This window comes from Galendromus occidentalis, unplaced genomic scaffold (genome assembly GCF_000255335.2).
Source record: "Galendromus occidentalis unplaced genomic scaffold, Mocc_1.1 scf7180000077524, whole genome shotgun sequence".
Taxonomy (NCBI): Eukaryota; Metazoa; Arthropoda; class Arachnida; order Mesostigmata; family Phytoseiidae; genus Galendromus; species Galendromus occidentalis.
In genome coordinates, this window is record NW_003805512.1 from 2274246 (window position 1) to 2290928 (window position 16683).

Consider the following 16683-nt stretch of genomic DNA (forward strand, 5'->3'; position numbering starts at 1 on the left):
TTTTCCACACCAGACAAACGCTCCCCCCTGCAGGTGGGGGTGAAGTCTGCGACCGACCGTCACTGAGAGGGCAGGGGTGCGGCGACGGTGCCGGTGGTGGTTTGGGCGACGCTAGACTCCAGGGGCGGCAGGGGGCAAGTCGGGAATGACAGGCGAGAGAAGCAAGCGAACCGGTTAAGCGCGAACGGACAAACGGATGGACTGACTGGCGGATGGACGGACGGACGGACGACAAGAAGGACGCTCGGGGGATCAGCAGAGAAAAAAGAGCCACTGTCATCATCGGGTCCTCATCGTCGACTCGCCGCAGGGTCGGCCGCCTTTTCGTTCTTTGTTGCTTTTTCCCCTTGTCCCTTCATTGGCTCGCCTGCTGTCGTCGATGTAACACCACTGGTGACATCTTCTTCTACCCCGCCCCCCCGCCGCACCCGTCTCGCCGTTCCGTAGGACAAGTCCCGTGTAACGCACCTAATCCTGCGTCTTGCCTCGGCAGCGCACCGGAGCTTAGACGTTGCGGCGCGAGTCGCAGCGACGACGAGTCGAGTTGTGCCGGCCGACCGGGGCGGCCCGCGACGCTCACACCGTGTCGCCTTTCCTTCTCCCGCGTTCTCCCCTCTCGCCCGGTAATGATTCGATAGTTATTTTTTCCAAACGTTCAAAACAAAGTACCGACCTCCGCGAGGCGACGCGGTTTAGAAGGTTAGGGGAGTCGGGGTATCAAGTGCGGCGGCGGCGGCGGCGAGCGCGCAGCGGGCCGACTGGTGGACGGCGTTGTTCTTGTGTAGTAGAAGTCGTTTCGGCGGTTCGTCGTCCCTCTCGCCTCCGGCGGGCTCGCAGCGGGGCCAGATGTACAGACCGATGGCCGGACGGACGGACCGACAGACGGACGGACGTACGGACGGACAGACGAACGGACGAGCGGGCGAGCGGACGAGCTGGCGGGCGGGCGCGCACACTCAGTCGCACACTCGCAGGCACACATACAGCAGAGCGCACACACACACTCACTGCGCAACCAATTGCAACCGAGCCTCTGAATTATTGCTTCTGCTCCTTAGTGCCTCCCTTCCCTCTCTCTCTACCTTTCGCTCGCTCTCTCATCCCGACTCGCTCCCTCCTTCCCGCTCTCTCCCGCTTCCCCGCTTGCTCTCTCGCTCTCTCTCTTCTCGCCCTCCCGGAGAGCTTTCGTTTTACAAGCGAGCTTGCCAGCCAGCCAGCCAGCCCGCTCGCTAGCCACCCAGCCAGCCATCCTGCTTGCCTGGCCGCCCGTCCGCCCGCCCGCCCGCTCGTCCGCCCGCCGCTGCCGCCGCCGCCGTCAGCCCGCTCGTCCGTTCGCCTGTCTGCTTGCCTGGCTGCCTGTCGGGTTGTTTGGTTGGTTGGCTGACGGGTTGCTGCTGTTCCATGACGTTCCACGCTGTACCACCATGACCGACGAACGGACGGACGGAGAAAGCCACCGAACGACTGTCTGACTGACCGACCGACCGGCCGACCGAGCGATGGACGGACTGACCGACCGACCAGCCCACGGACCCACCGTCTGACGGAGGGACGGACTATCCACACGTCGGCGGCGTCCACTCGACGACCCCACTGATTGACGACTTGACTCACGTCATAACACACATCGAACGGATCCTGCAAGTGAGTGTGCGGCTTCGAATCTGACAACTTACAGAAGTGATCAGGCGAATCAGTGCGTGCTTGAGTAGGCGTGCGTGCGGGACGCGTGCTCGCGTGTTCCGGTGAGGGTGGGAGTACGTGCGAGCGAGCGTGAATGCGTGCGTGCGTGCGTGAGCGTTTGTTGTGCCAATTCGTTCGTTTGTTCGTTCCCTCACAACTCAGACTCTGGCTCCGGCCGACGGGAGTCGTTCCGTGAGCCGCCGACGTTCGCAAGCTCGGACGTTGACGATAATGGCTCGCGCACTCGTCGTCGGCGCTATCGGCGATTTCGTTGCTTGAGAGCGATAGTTTCGTGAGTCTGCTCGCTCCTGACGAAGCTACAGAGGGAGCGCGCAAACGAACGCCAGGGGGGGAGCGCACAAGATTTGGTGAGGGAGTATCCCCTATCCTAGGAAGCGGGCCAATGATCGAGCGAGCGAGCGAGTGAGTGAGTGATATAGTGTATGAAATAGGGGCTGAGTGAGCGAGCGGATGAACGAGCGTCGGAGCGACCGACCGACGGTCGGACATACCGACCGACCGAACGAACGAACTCAGAGCCTTTGGAGAGGACCTCTCGCTCTAAAATTTTCTTTCGTAGCTTGCCTGCCTGGCGGTGTCAGCGGGTGAGCAAGTGAGCGAGCGAGCGGGTGGGTAAGTGAGTGTTTGTGCGCGTGCTTGTGTGCGAGTGCTTGCGATGATCATGACGATGCTTGCTTGCCGTCCGTCAGCTTGCTGGACAATCTGACGTCCGATATCAACTCCAGTGTGTGTTGTCTCGGTCGTGTGAGCTGCCTCCGCGTTCATCGATAGCTCCCTGTACGTAGGAGTCCTCACACACCCGACCCGTGCTTAATCCCATGCTCAGCTAGCGTAGGTAGCTAGCTTGCTCGAACAAACGGTGGGTAGGTAGGAATTATCCCGTTCGCCATCACAACGCTATGTGATACGAAGGAACCGTATATATCCGATATAAATTCCGTACGGAGTTCCGATCGGCGCTCCGGCGACATATCGATTGCGCTCGCAAATCTCAGCTCTCTGTATGGAGTGCCGCATTGAATGCTGCTCCTGTCCTGAAGCGGCGGGGCGGCGTCTGTGAGCCGCGTTGTGCAATGTTTACGAACAGTAGCCGTTTGAGTGGTCGCACGTGGTTTGCGGCAGCGTGGCACGAAGGCTGGCTAAACGGCTGTCTGTCGTCGTGGAACGTCGTCTTATCGTCGTCGTTGTTGTTGTCGTTGTCGTCGTCGTCCTTGTTGATGTGGACGTACTCGTCGTCGTCGCCGCCGCCGCCGCCGCCGCCGTCCTCGTCACAGACGCTGTCGTTGTTGTTGTACCGAGACGACGGCTGCCGCCGCCGCCGCTGCGGCCGACCGACCGACGTCTTCCCCGAGCTTTGCGGGGGAGACGCCTCGACCGGTGCTCACGTCATCGTCTACTGTTGCCCCGTCATCCTTCTTGTCGTTGTTTTCTTTTCCCGAGTCGGCCGTTTTCCCCCTTTCCATTTAACAGCAATTCACTCGCTCAGCAGGTGGCCCCTTGTGCGGCCGGCGACGACGCCGGCACCGGCGTGGTCTCTTGCACGTGTTATCCTTGATGGCCGTGGGGCCAAAAAGGGGCAAGTTGCGGCTAAAAGGCCGAGTGGCAAACGGGCAGGCAGACAGGCGCTCGGTCGGGCGGGCCCCGGCGTACGACGGGTCGGGGAAGACTTGCACTAGTGTCGGTCAACCCCCTCAGGATAGACGACGACGGTTGTGGTGGCGGCGGCTGCGGAATGGAAGGGGGACAAGGGATGCTTCCTTGCTGGCCTCTTGCTTGTTCGGGTGGGTCGTATTGCCGCTACCACCACCGCCGCCGCCGCCGCCGCCGCAGTCAGTCAGCCAGCCAGCCATCCAGACGGCCGGGCAGGCAGGCGGGCGGCCGCGCGAGCAGACAGGCAGCAGGAAAGCAGCTCAGCGGGCCTCGGAGCACCGCGCTTGCCCGCCGCAAAGCATCCCCCACTTCGTCCCCCGTGCCGAACAGGCTTCGGAGGTGGTGAACGGTCTCGACAACACCAGCAGCTGGCGGCGGCGGCGGTAGCTACTCAACAGCTGTACAACACTTACCGCCTGCACAACGACAGATACCGCAGTCCACGGGTCGTTACGGTCTCCATACCAAGGTCTCCGACTCCGATCCTCTTCGTGGCTCCTCGTGGACTCTCGAGACCCCGGTACTCCGGCTGAAGAGTCCTCGGAACGAAATACTCTGTGGTTACAGTTTCGTCAACTCGATCGGATCGATTCCTAGCGAACACGGGGGCTGACCCGAGTTCCACTTTGGAGTTTTTCCACCGACAACAGGTCGCGGGTCTCGACCGGTGGTCCGGCTGATCTTCACCGATTTCGATGGTAGAGAGAGATTGCAAATCTTGCTATTTGTTGTGTTTACACGTAAGAGCGTCGCTCGAGAGCTGAGGCTCGGGCTTATTGCCCGCTCTCCGGCGGCGGGAAGGGGGCCCGGCCCTCGGACGGACGGACGGCGGTTTGTTTGTCTGTACTGCCGTCGTCGTCGCGGTGGCCAGAAAAACGATCCGTTCGCCCCCTAGGTCGTTGGCCCCCCTTCTCGGCGAGCTACACATCGTGTTTTGCGAAAACCAGCCAGGCATCCAGCCCGCAGACAGCAGGCCGAGCCGCCAGTCAGACAACGACGAGCCAGACCGGTCGGCCAACTAACCGGTCTGTGTTTGCCCCCGAGTCTGGCAGAAGGGCCGCCGTCGCGCGCGACGCCGGCCGCAAAAGCAGCGCGATGGATTGGGGTCGAAGGGGTGAGATTGCCGGCCGGCCGGCCGGCCGCCCGTTCGCCTGCCTGTCCGCTCGCCCGACTGCCGGGGACAAGCGGTGGTAACCGTGGTCGTCCTCGGCGACGTCGACGTTGTAGCAATGACGGCGACGGTTGCAGCCGGCCGCGGTGCTGCTCAAAGGGGGGAAGGGGTGGGAGCTTGAGTAAGCCACTCGGCGAGAACATCTTCGAAGGAGGCGGTGGCAACGACGGTGGTGGCGGCGACAACGACGACGGCTGCTGCAGCAGCAGCAGCAACGGCGGCTGCACTGTTGGTGGTAGTCGTGGTGCTGGTGGCGGAAAGCCCCTTGTCCTGGGCCCCGCCGGTCTCCCTGCCCCTGCAGCTAGCTGCCGTTCGCTCTACTATTCCCGTCCGTCGGTCGGTCCATCCAACTGACTGCCTGAAAGACGGCCAGACAGGCGGATGGATGGACGGACGGACCGACCGTCTATCCTTGAGAACTAAACACCCGGTAGAAGACTGTTTGACTGAATGGCGGACGAACGGACGGGCTCACGGAAGGGGAAGAAGGAGAGAGCGTCTTAGACGCCCGCAACGAGCAATTCGACTGAAGCCTCTCCTCGGTGCAACAGGTCACGCTGCGGAAGACGGCATCATTAATCCAGTCTGAGTGCGCGGATCGTGATTGTTGACTTGGGAGTGCTCGTCGAACGTCCCCCCATCTACCCCGCTGCCCAATCATCATCACCGTCAGTCTGCCCCTGGTCGACTTGAGCCGCGATCGCTCGCGCATGGATCGGCGTCGACGCTCTCGCCGTGAGAGCAGCGCTCACGAAACGCGAGACGTCTCCGCGCAATGGCGGCAGCGGCGGCGGCGGCGATCCGGGCCAGCGGATCGATTGGCGCATTGCAGCAGTGTTTTCCTTCCTTCCTTCCGTCGCAGAACACGAAGAGGGAAAGTGGGAGAAGAGGAAGCGCAAGAGAGGACGGCCGGAGCGCCCCCCCCTCCCTCCCCTGATCTTTTCCCCGCCCGTCCCGCTGCGTCGGAGCTCCTCGGCGGCGGGGCGCGGTTGGCAGGCGAGTGCGCAGCCGGATAACTCATCCGTCCTTCTATCCATCCGCCCGTCCGTCCGTCCGTCCGTCCGTCCACTCATGCATGCACGCATTCATACTCTCCCTCAGATTCATCATACATCCCAAACCGGCGCTCGGGAGGTTCTCGGATGAGTTTCATCGTATCTGACGACATTGATTGTATTCATGCCTCTCCTGCGACCCGTCGTCGGCGAGCGGACTGCTACGCAGAGACTGATTTCGATGAGGTGTCGGTGAGGTATCGATGATTTGGATCAATCGATGACTCAATGGTTGATCACGGACTCAGCCGTCGTCGGCGGCGCCGCCGCTGCAGCGGGGCCCCGTTCCGCCTCTTCTCCGCTCTCTCTACTCTCGGGAAGAGAGAAGTCGGCAGAGGTTCATTGCGAGAGGGTTTGATTCGTTTTTGTTGCTGTCGGCGCAAGATGAAGAACTTCGAGGGAGAACGGCCTCGGAAGCGATGGGAACGGCTGGCGGCCTTCCCCTCGGTGTTTCTTTCTCCCTCTCTTTTCCGCGGAGCGCGACATCGTGCGCAACCTTACGTTCTATCCGGGGGACCCTTTATCCGCTCCCCGGCTCGCCAGTCCATTTGTCTGTCGAGCGGCGGCCGGTGGATCGGCGCGCTTCTCGATACGCGCCACCGTGTAAATTCGTCGCCGAGCGAGCTCCGATCGAATTCGAGACACCGGAGGGGCTGCTCGCTCTTCGCGATGCGACAACGACCTTTAATACATAATCTTGTTGAGATCAAATTAGAATAGAGTATGATCTTCTGGACCTCCAGCTGAACGTACTCAATGTTTGACTGACGTCGATCGATTGCGTGCTGCTGCTGCTTCTTCTTCTTGTCTTCTTTCAATTCGGGAGGAGAGGAGGATAAAGTTATGAGAGATTCCAGAACGGATTGTTTCCATCCTAGAGAGCCCAGTCGAACACGAAAGCCCACGGGTCCATGAAGTAGACGGGAGCCTGCGCGTAAATAGCTTAGCTCGGCGCTCGCTCAATTTTTAGCGAGTTCGTTACCTGATTGCAAGGGACCTGGACTAAAGTAGCCTGATTGCAGATTAAGTCACCGCACTCTATTCCACATCACTCTTCGAGGGGCGCCACAGCGAACGCAGACGGGAAACTTGCCGGCGCCACAGCATCTTTCTACTTACCCGCTCAACACAGACGACAAGTTTCCGAGGAGAAAGAAGAACAAGACCGAGTCGTGGATCCGAGCCAGAAGAAGGCGGAGGAAGAAGCGGGAGGTCCCACATTACTTCGATGTCACGCTCATTGATTACCGGGATGCAATATTCTAGGGAGAGAATAGATTCGGAAGCTCTCACGGGTCGGCTCTCGATGCAATAGCAAATAATCTTCCGCATCCGCCACAATACACCGAGAGTAGAGTACGAGACAAAACTCTGCTATACGGATTCAGCCACGTCATGAACTTGTCGGAAGACTTCCAAGCGATCGCCAGTGACTTCCATTGCCAGTTGCTTTCCGGAGGAGGAGGGGGAGGAGGAGGCGGCGGCGGGGCTGTAGGTGCAGGTGGGAGTCCACAACTGCATCAACAACATCCGCATCAGCAGCAGCTCCAGCACCAGCAACTTCAACTCCAGCTTCAGCATCATCAACAGCAGCAGCAGCAACAGCCGCCGTCTCCGCAAGCGAGTGAAGGACAGCAGCTCCACCAGCTGCACCCCCTACAACATCCCCACCATCCGCATCATACGCATCATCCTCACCACGTTCCTCTCCACCATCACCAGCTCCAATCGGCGGCATGCCATCACCATCACCACCATCTACAACCTGTCATCAACAACAACACCAGTTACAGCAATAATAACATTATTGCGAACAACAACAACTATCTCAAATCACCGGCGACCACCTTGATGCCGCCACCTCCAGCGCCCGGAAACTGCCAGACCTTGAGCAGTGGTATGCCGCCCTCGGGCATCAACGTCCCGAACAATAACGCGAACAGCAGTAACAACCCTTCAAACTGTCCTGCAAACAACAATGCGAATGTTGTCAACGCCGAAAGCGATTCCTCTCTGAGCAGCAACAGCACTACCGGCACCACCAGCGCCAACAGCTCAAACAATACCGCCTGCACAGCCGCGGCGGGGAATAACGCCAACAGCTCATGTGCGAATTCTGTTCCCACGACGGCGACGTCTACCGCGGCGGCAACAACTACGGCGGTTGTTGCTACAACGACAACGACAGCTACAGCATCTGCGACTACGACGACGACCACTTCTTCTTGTAGTGGTAACTCCAACGGCAGCAGCAACAACGGTACCAGCACAAGCGTAAACAACAGTTCCTTCCCTGCCACGGACTTCGTTTCCGACATTCAAAAGTGCCGTTTCCTCTACGATCGAAACGACCCCAACTTCAAGAACATAGCTGTCAAAAACAATCAGTGGCAGGTCATCGGCATCAAATACGGCCTCACAGGTGGGTCATTAGTCATTAGATACGAAACACAAAATAAATTTCCGTGACGAGCGGCTCAAGACGGAGATGTGCTCGACCCGAATGGCGTCGCGACGGGGGCTGCTGCCCAAGAGACGAGACGGTCGGAGCCGGCGGTGACGCGGGCACACGGCACGTTCCCGTGGAGATTCCGTCCGCCACCATCCGCGGAGCTTATTGCACATAGTTCTACTGGGACGTATCTCCACTCCCGAACTCGCTGTCGCCGGATATTCATTTAACGCGGTCCCGGTCGCTATGATTAGCTGGTGCGCAATCTGAGAGGCACCGTCTGCTCTGCGACGCGTCCGGAGTTTTAATGCCCTGGATCTCCGAAACGAGCTTTCGGCGGAACTGAACTATCGGCGATTAACTACGAAGGCTTTGCCTCGCGAAGCGTCTCAGTTTCGAGACTGTTCCTCGAGCAAGTCTGAATCAGCTTCGACTACCTCGACCGGTTCCCGGTCTCAAGAGAACGGCGTTCTCCGCGCGACTCGGCTCAGCTTCATGAAACCTGGAGGGATGGATCTCGAGCATGATCGACCATCGGTGGGGTCCGGGGAAGAGCGAACTTCCGAACGAGTTGCCGATAGAGTTTCTCCGCTTTGTTGTTGCACCTTTTCTTACCGTGCCGATGCACCGATCGAGGGAAGAAGCGCGATAGCGATAAAGGGACCAGCGGGACATACCGAGGACAAACATCCAATCTTAACAAAACAAACTTTCTCTTCTTGTTGATAGTAAACACTCCGGGTACTTTGTTCTGTCCTCGAGATTCTCCTTGCATCCGGCATCTGTGAATAGGATGTGGCGTCACGGAAATCACCAGACATAGTTATTCCTGTCGTAGACAGACATATATGTAGGTAGATTTCCTGCTCCAAGGAGGATTTGTGACGAGACCCTTGATTACAGGGCAAGAGGCCGCTTCGAAGTGGCGAAATCTGCGGGACAAATACAGGCATCTATACAAGAGAAAAACCAATGCCACTCAGTCGGGACAAGACTATAAAGTGGTTTGGAATCTATACGAACAGATGGAAGACTTTTTCAAGTTTGAGGACACGCCCGGCTCCAACAAGAGCGCGAAACCCATTCCTATCGCTCCCAAGCCCGATATCGCCTACCAGGAATTCCAAGAGAGACAACAGCAGCAGCAACAACAACAACAGCAACAACAACAGCAGCAACAACAACAGCAGCAACAACAACAGCAGCAGCAACAACAGCATCAACAGCAACAGCAGCAGCAACAGCACGAAAAATCTTTCAACCCCGAAGCGGTGAAAACGGAAAGGAATGACGAGTGAGTATACCGAACATTATCACACGACCACTTTGGCCATGCCAAGCGAGCGCTCAAACTCATGATCTCGGTCAGGCCGACGATGGGAACATGTCGTGGCACGGCGCGATTTTTGTGTTGTATCTCGGTTAGGTCCCAGTAAGCCGAAAGCAATCTTTCCGCGAGCAATCACGGCCACCCATCCTCCATCGGTGTGACACCGAGTTCTCCTCGCTGCCGTTTGTGCTCCTCTACATTATTTCCGATATTTCCCGCGAGGGTCTGGAACAAGGCAAGATATCAAATCGAGAAAAAATGAAGGCTTACTGGCTCGAAAATAAATTCTCCCATCGCTCAGAATTTCTGCCTTGCCCTGCTCACATTCTTCCTGTCGAGAATCCTGCGAAGACTCGAAGGAATGTTGAAGGACAAATAGAGTTAGATCGAGCAAAGGTCACTGTTTTGGTCCTCAGACGAAAAACATTCAATTTTAGCTCAGGCTTCCCGGATGAAAATAAGTAGAAATTCTTTCTCGCTTCCAGTATGACTCCAAGCTCGAGGCACATCAATGAACCCTACTACGGCCAGCACGATGGCTATTCCCAAGGTTACTACGGCTCACGCGGCATGGCGTCGGGCTCTGTCGCCGCTCCTGCTCGGAATCTACAAGGCTATCCCGACGCTCGCGTTCAAGCGTGCTCCAGTCAGTATCCCGCCAGTCATCCGTCGATGCGGGGCGCGACCGCGTTCCGGGGCTATTCCGGCGCAGGCCACAAAAACATGCACTACGGCTATGCTCATTATCCTATGCAGTACCATGGCCAAAAGCCACAGACATTACAACCTCTACAACCACCGCCGCCACCTCCGCCGACAGCTCAACAACAACAAGCTCAGCAACAAGTGGGTCCGCAGAACGCTATGTACGGTTACCCTGGTTGTACCCGTGAAACAGCAGACTCCAGAAAGGACAGCTCCCCGTCATCAGCTGCGGCTGCTGCGGCGGCCGCAGCGGCGGCGGCAGCGGCGGCCGCCGTCGGGAGCCCAACGATGGCGACTCCGTCGTACTATCCGCTTTGTGCGGGAGGGGGTTACTCCCACCCTCCGCCTGGCGCTCCAAATCACTACCAGTCAAAGTATTCTCCTCAACCACTGCAGCAACACTCCACCTCGGGCGGCCTCAGCCCCCACAAACCAGCAAACAACGCGATTGGCCACTCGGGCCACATGGCCTACGGGTTGTTCAACCCAGCGCTACAAACCACCGTCTCCACGGGCATCGGCGATTCTTCATTGACGACAACAACCACTTCAAGTTACTCTCAGGCATCTACAACTACCTCAACAACGTACAGCGCATCTGGTCCTCATAATAATAATTCTCATCACGGATCCTGCGCTGCAGCTCCCAATCATCCGCACTCGTTGTCTCAAACAAGTCCTGCGGCACAAGCGGGCGGCGGCGCTGGCGGCTACCAGGCGGCCTCGGTGCCCACACCGGCTGCCGGAATGGCATCCGGGGCAAAAGGAATGCCGACATCAGGAGGGGGCTATTGTCTCCTCACGTCTCATACGCCACCTACACCGCCGTCATCGACCGGTTCTCAGGTTTCCCCACCGACTCCGACGTCATCATCGTCGTCTTGCTGTCCGTCGGCGCCTTCGAATCAGACATCCCCGACGAACCCCTCGACGTTCGCCACTCCTCCCCCAACGCCGTCGGTGCCGGTGTCGACTTCCATGTCGGTCGATTTACCTTCGCCGACTGTCGCGGTAGCGAAGGAAACCGCCAGAAGTCCCGAAAGCCAAGATCTCGTTTCATCGGCTTCAGCTCAACTGGCAATGGCGATATCGTGCGCGACTGGCTCACATTCCCCAAATATCGGTCGAGAGAATCCGTCCGAGAGCGAAGACGACACAAGTCTGTGTAATCTTCATAACGAGGAGCCGTGGAGTACTGCTAGTTATTCGAGGTGAGTTCCGTGGTGAGACTCCTCACGCTTCGAATCTGGGTGAGATATCTACTGGCTCTCGGCATGCGGGAACTTCAGGGAGTATTCCCCATTGCGTTCTGCGGTTATTTTTAGAAGGAGCCCCCCCCTTCCCTTGGGAAAAAAAAACGAAAGCGATCCCGGTGATCTCTCTGTACAAACACACATGTGTATTGGCTCTCTTGTCGACGACTGCGACAGCCGCAGAACAATCACTACCCGAAGCCTAAAAGAAACAGTCGAAGACGTGGCCCGCGAGAAATCCTGCGATACGCGCATTTTCTTGCGCTCGAATGTTTCGAGGATCGAGACAGGAGGAATTTGTTTTCTGGCCGCTGCGACTTTTCCCGCGACTGTTCTTGGAAAGGCATTCCCGTGAAGCACCGTCCGAGTCCATCTCCTACGGGTAGGGGGTAGGAGGAGTGCTGTCCAGGGACGTAGCACAAGAGGGGGATGTAGGTATTTATGTGGCAGCTCCTCCTGGACAATCGAAAACGAAGGCTCTCTAATTCTTTCGGCCGGAAGGCGGCTTCGGTCTACAGGGCCCCGCCTGTCACTTCGTATTAGAGCTTCACTAGACGTCGATCAAGTGTTGCTTTTGTGTGCAGCGGCCCTAAACGATGGTTTTTTCCTCTATCATCACAGAGCGCGTTTTTCTCGGGCTGTTCCGTGATTTTTCTTCCGCGAGCTCGATCGATTGAGTTTCACACTCGGCATTCATACTTTCAGTGGCCTCGGTGTCTCAAGCGGAGGATATTCCGCTGCGGCCGCTGCTTCCTCATCTTCGCCGGCGACAGGATTCTTCCCGTCACCGCCTCAGAGAACATCGTCCCCCAGCGATTGCCAAGAGGACGGTTATCATTTCGGTGAGTACGCCCTTTATTTTCTTCCCGCTGCGATCAGCTTTTTGAATGAGGGCAAAGAATTAGGACTATCGAGGCACGGCCTTCAGAACGAGTTCTCCCTTCCCCGAGTACTTCGGAGTGTTTTTCCGGGTCAAAATTATCGGGATGGCGGACGAAGGGGAGCCTTATCTGCTCGCTTCAATTGGTTCATGGTGGTTCGTTTTTGAATTTGCGTGAGGGAATCGACGGCGGAATAAAAGCATTGATTGCTTGGAGTGAGGAGGGTTCGAGCGCACAAATCGAGAAATTCCGCCCGCTCATTCGCATTCTCCGAGGTTAATAATAATATCGACGTTCAACGCGTACCGGTGAGCTCGCGGGTTCACGTACAAAAGGCGACCGTGCGTCAGAAGCAACCACCGCAGAGATATTCAGCGGGGCGCTGCCCTCGACAGGGCGTACGCGCGCTCGCATCGGATACCGGTGGCGAGGCAGAAAGCAATTGAATCAATGCAGAGTCGCGTCTGGAGCCGACCGCGACTCGTTCGATTTGATGGAGAAGCTCCACTGGTCGGGATCGGCAGAACAGCGAATCTTTCTTTCCTCCGAACGCGACCTGTGCGCAAGAGCCCCGTCGCTCTCATCCAGAGTTTCCATCGAGAGCGGACCGATGCTCCTCGGTCATGGTCACGGCTCGCTCTGATCCGAGCCGATCGATGCACAGAACGTCTCGTATTTTGCGTCTGAGTGTATGTATTCACTTAGTCACCACAGAATTCCAAGTTCCAAGTCGAAGGAATAGCGTCATTTCAATGCCACCCGTCGCATACAGTGTTCAGATAGCGGCGTCGTCTCTTGATTTAGCAATATGTACCAACACTACAAGAACCAATCGCTTAAATGAAATACGGCATCACTTTTCATTGCTTCCATCGCAATGATTGTCGAACGATTCATTACCGGGGTTGGGAAATTAACAAATGGCATCGGCTTCCATCGACGACATGCACGCAGTGAGATTCTCTCGAGTTCGCATTAATTAACGCATTCCTGTCTTTGTTGTTTGCAGGCATGATGGTGTGCCAAAGACTCCGAAACCTCGGCTGTTCCAGCAAACGTCGGAAGGTTATGTCGGACATCGATAGAGTGTTGAAATATGCAGAGGAGTCGACCGCTTTCAAATAGATTTACTTAACCCATGAATCTAGATTGTCTAGAACCCAGTCCCAGACTCGGTACAGGAAACAGGCTTGGAATCAGTGCCAGAAAAAGGCGGCTCGGCATCGATCTCATGGCACGGAGACGCAAACCGTGCTGCGTATGCCGAGAGTCGGTTCTCGAGTCAATCTCTGCCGAGTTCTGAGCGAAACGATTCAAGTGTTGTGTTCATGACCGACAGAGACGACAGATACGAAACCAAGACGGATGCAAGTGCCAAACAGAAACCTATAATCCTACCTGAGCGGCCAAATCAGCGGAAAGCGAAACGAGCGTAGTTCGCGGATTCTCCCTCGCACGGCGACTTCGCGATTCGGAAGAGAACTGCCGGCACTGAAAGAACGGCTCGATGCGGACAAAGTATCGTGGAGATATTCATCGAGAGGTCTCGCGTGAACTATTTTTCTGAACCTCCCTGAAGAAGCACTCAGAAAGACCGACGATTTTATGCAACTCAGAACGGATCCAAAACGGTCAACAGCTAACTCCCCAGTGACAAACGTATTCGAGAGGACCGAGACGATTCTCGGAATTCATGGAATAAATAATGGAGTCGAGAGTCTGACGTCGCCATCGCGAATGGAGCGCTACTGCAGCCTGTCGTCAAACCGGAGCCTGTGAAAAGGCTACTGCGACTGGACCCGTCCGCATCAGCCATTAGCGAACAAGGGAACAGGCCGGGACACAAGCACGCAAGCGAGAGCGACGGCGGAGGGATAGAGGGTGCTCAGCCGCAGAGCCTCTCGCGAAGATCCGCTCTTCGGTTCTTCTGCTTCATTACGGGTAGCCGGCGCAGTTCGTCCAGCCTTCCCGATACAGCTCTCGAAGCGTTTCCTCTATTCCGCTCCCTCTCATTCACTCACTCACTCAAGTTCCCAGCTCCAACCAGTAAAAGGTCATGAGGTTTCGGTGGCAGAGAAGAACAAAGCAACGAAATAATCTTCCGATTTCACTACATACAGGAGCGATGTGTACTGAGTAGGAAAACAAGCTGTAAACTTCAGCCGAGTGATTTCCCAGAAGGGTCCCGTCGGAGCCGTAGGGCTGGAAACCTTTTTGTGGTCATAGGAGAACTCTGATTTTTATTGGGAAGCAGATAGAGTTGCGGAACTACGAGGGAAGGAACGGAGCTCGGTTTCACGTCTGATCAACGCGAGAATCGAAGCAAGGAAAACAACACGGAGTCGCGTACTCCCCGACATCTATTTATTGATCAGAATCTCCCAATTGTTGATACTTCCGGTGAAGGAGCGTTGAGACGAACGATAATGACATGAAATCTGCAAGGATGAATATAAATCATCTAGAAGAGCTCACTTCTGAAAACTTCTCAAAAAGCACCGAAGGGATGCCTTGTTGACGGAAAGTCCTTATTCAACAACTCTCTCGGAAGCTTTCTGATCCATGCAATATAAACCTAATGTATAAATTTGACACTCCATTTTTGGACGACATGATCTGTACATATAATACATACAGGGAAATGAATATGAATCTTCATTTCTATTCTAGAAACCATAAAGATCAGACAGCGCGCCAGTCATCTCCAGCTAGAACTACTGTTCGTTTTATGCTTTCGGTACTGAAGCGTAGACTCAGGATACATAGACGAGTTGAGCGACTCTGGTCGACTTCTCCAGCTCATAAGAAATAAAGGGACGCAGAGCGACTGTGGATCAGTAGAAGTTCAATAACCACAAACGTGGAGCTCTGTCCATACATTTCACCAGTCGAGAATAAAAGAGAGTTGGTGCCAAACGAATCGTTCGATCAGGTTTTTCAATCCGACCTGTTTACCGATCCCTATGAACATTCTTCAACCGACAATACGTATCTATCATGGCAATGATCGAAAATGTTGGACGTCTCGAATATTTCGATCCAGAAACCTGTCCGAGGCTAAGAGCCGTCTCCGAGCCCCTGCTCTGCGAGACTTTGGAATGTAAAACAGCAGTCAAGTCTTACTGGAGGCTCATCGAGCACTTCGAGAACTCAGGTTTCAATCTGAACAGACACAAGGAGGGAGATAAATCAAAATTAACTCTGGAGGAAGGCTCCATTCCCCTGAAAGCTTGAACGCTTTTGATCTTCACCGGTGAAAGTCTCCCTCGAGTGCGTGGGAACAGCCCCAGGGGAAGGCAGAAGAGAAACGATGAGAAGAATTTCATCTCGTTGATTTCCAAGATATCCCTGAAGGTTCGGAGTCTGGAATCAAAACAGAGGACGGATGACATTTCGAGCCGCTTTTTCCCCCTCAGACGGTTGAAGGGACGGTGATACGGCGCATGCGTTATGGTATTCGTCATGAGTACCATCGGTCCGCTCCCTTGCCAGTTTGTTTCCAAAACGAATCATCTGAGAGGGGTCGAGATCCCAGAACAGACCGTCAGAAAAATTCCCGGTCAAGAAAACGCTTCGATGATGTTCCATCGACTCGGTTTCCAAGCGCCATGGCCAAGAGAACATCCGCTCGAGAAGTGTGATTCAGCGCTCGAGCGCTTCGAGAACTCCGAGAATTCTCCGGTCGAATGAGCCGTGATGGATTTCCATGAATTGGAACTCATCACTGCCCGGAACTTGCGCGGCTTAAGCGGGACGGTCCGTGCTCCGACAGAACGCGCTGTCTCGACAACTCTCGAGTCCTTCTTGAAACTCGATTGAAGTCACGCACGCGTATTCAATCGTTGGACTCTCGAAGTTTGAGCGAGATACGGTGCCGTTTGTTCCAGCGGAGGTCTTCCGGACATGACTGCTAAATCAAACTTGGGCTCGTTCCGATTCACTCGGAAGTCTTGAAGCATCAAATTGGAGGACTCGCTGTCGGTGGAGCTCACTGTCGTTGCGGAACGATATTGAAATTCAGCTTCCGGGCACTTGTCCGCCGTTCAAGATCAGCCCCACTTCTCGCGGGAAGGACCTCGGGGAGGTTCCTCGAGAGCTCCAAGGTCTAGTCCTCCGGGAATGCTCGCCAGCAGCTTAGCGATACCTCCTAACGAACTTGAAGAAATCTCTGGAATAATTATTGTCGGCAGTCATCGGTTTTCCGGAGAACATGCCCTCATCAAAACAAAAAACCGTCCGCAATCAGGCTTCGTTGTGCCTAATTGTTCACATGCAGTATCCCAAATGACGCCCGGAAATCGCTTAGGGTGCGATATTTGTTGAGCTAATTTCGGAGAAATTATGGATCCTTGTGGTCTGTTTGCACGTTCCTCATTGAAGGCACAGTCTTCGAATCACACGAAAATAACGATATGTCTCTCAAATAGACAGCTTCGGAACGGAGGCGTTCATTAGGAGGGAGCCCACATACCTCAATGCCCT

The 16683-nt window shown here is 55.7% G+C and overlaps 1 protein-coding gene across 1 annotated transcript; it reads left to right on the forward strand.

The window, feature by feature from the left end:
- Positions 1–6975: 6975 nt before the first annotated feature.
- On the forward strand, positions 6976–13326 carry LOC114828458 (probable serine/threonine-protein kinase yakA). Its single transcript, XM_029112699.1, has 6 exons — positions 6976–8002; positions 8936–9326; positions 9848–10208; positions 10464–11278; positions 12026–12162; positions 13211–13326. The coding sequence occupies exons 1-6, from the start codon at positions 6976–6978 to the stop codon at positions 13324–13326; spliced, it is 2847 nt and encodes a 948-aa protein (XP_028968532.1).
- The last annotated feature ends 3357 nt before the right edge of the window (positions 13327–16683 follow it).

Excerpts from the sequence above, each read along its gene's own strand:
- LOC114828458 (XM_029112699.1), top strand. The coding sequence starts at position 6,976 with ATGAACTTGTCGGAAGACTTCCAAGCGATCGCCAGTGACTTCCATTGC. Across the intron at positions 8,003-8,935 it reads CATCAAATACGGCCTCACAG|GGCAAGAGGCCGCTTCGAAG; the intron begins GTGGGTCATTAG and ends CCTTGATTACAG. Across the intron at positions 11,279-12,025 it reads AGTACTGCTAGTTATTCGAG|TGGCCTCGGTGTCTCAAGCG; the intron begins GTGAGTTCCGTG and ends TCATACTTTCAG.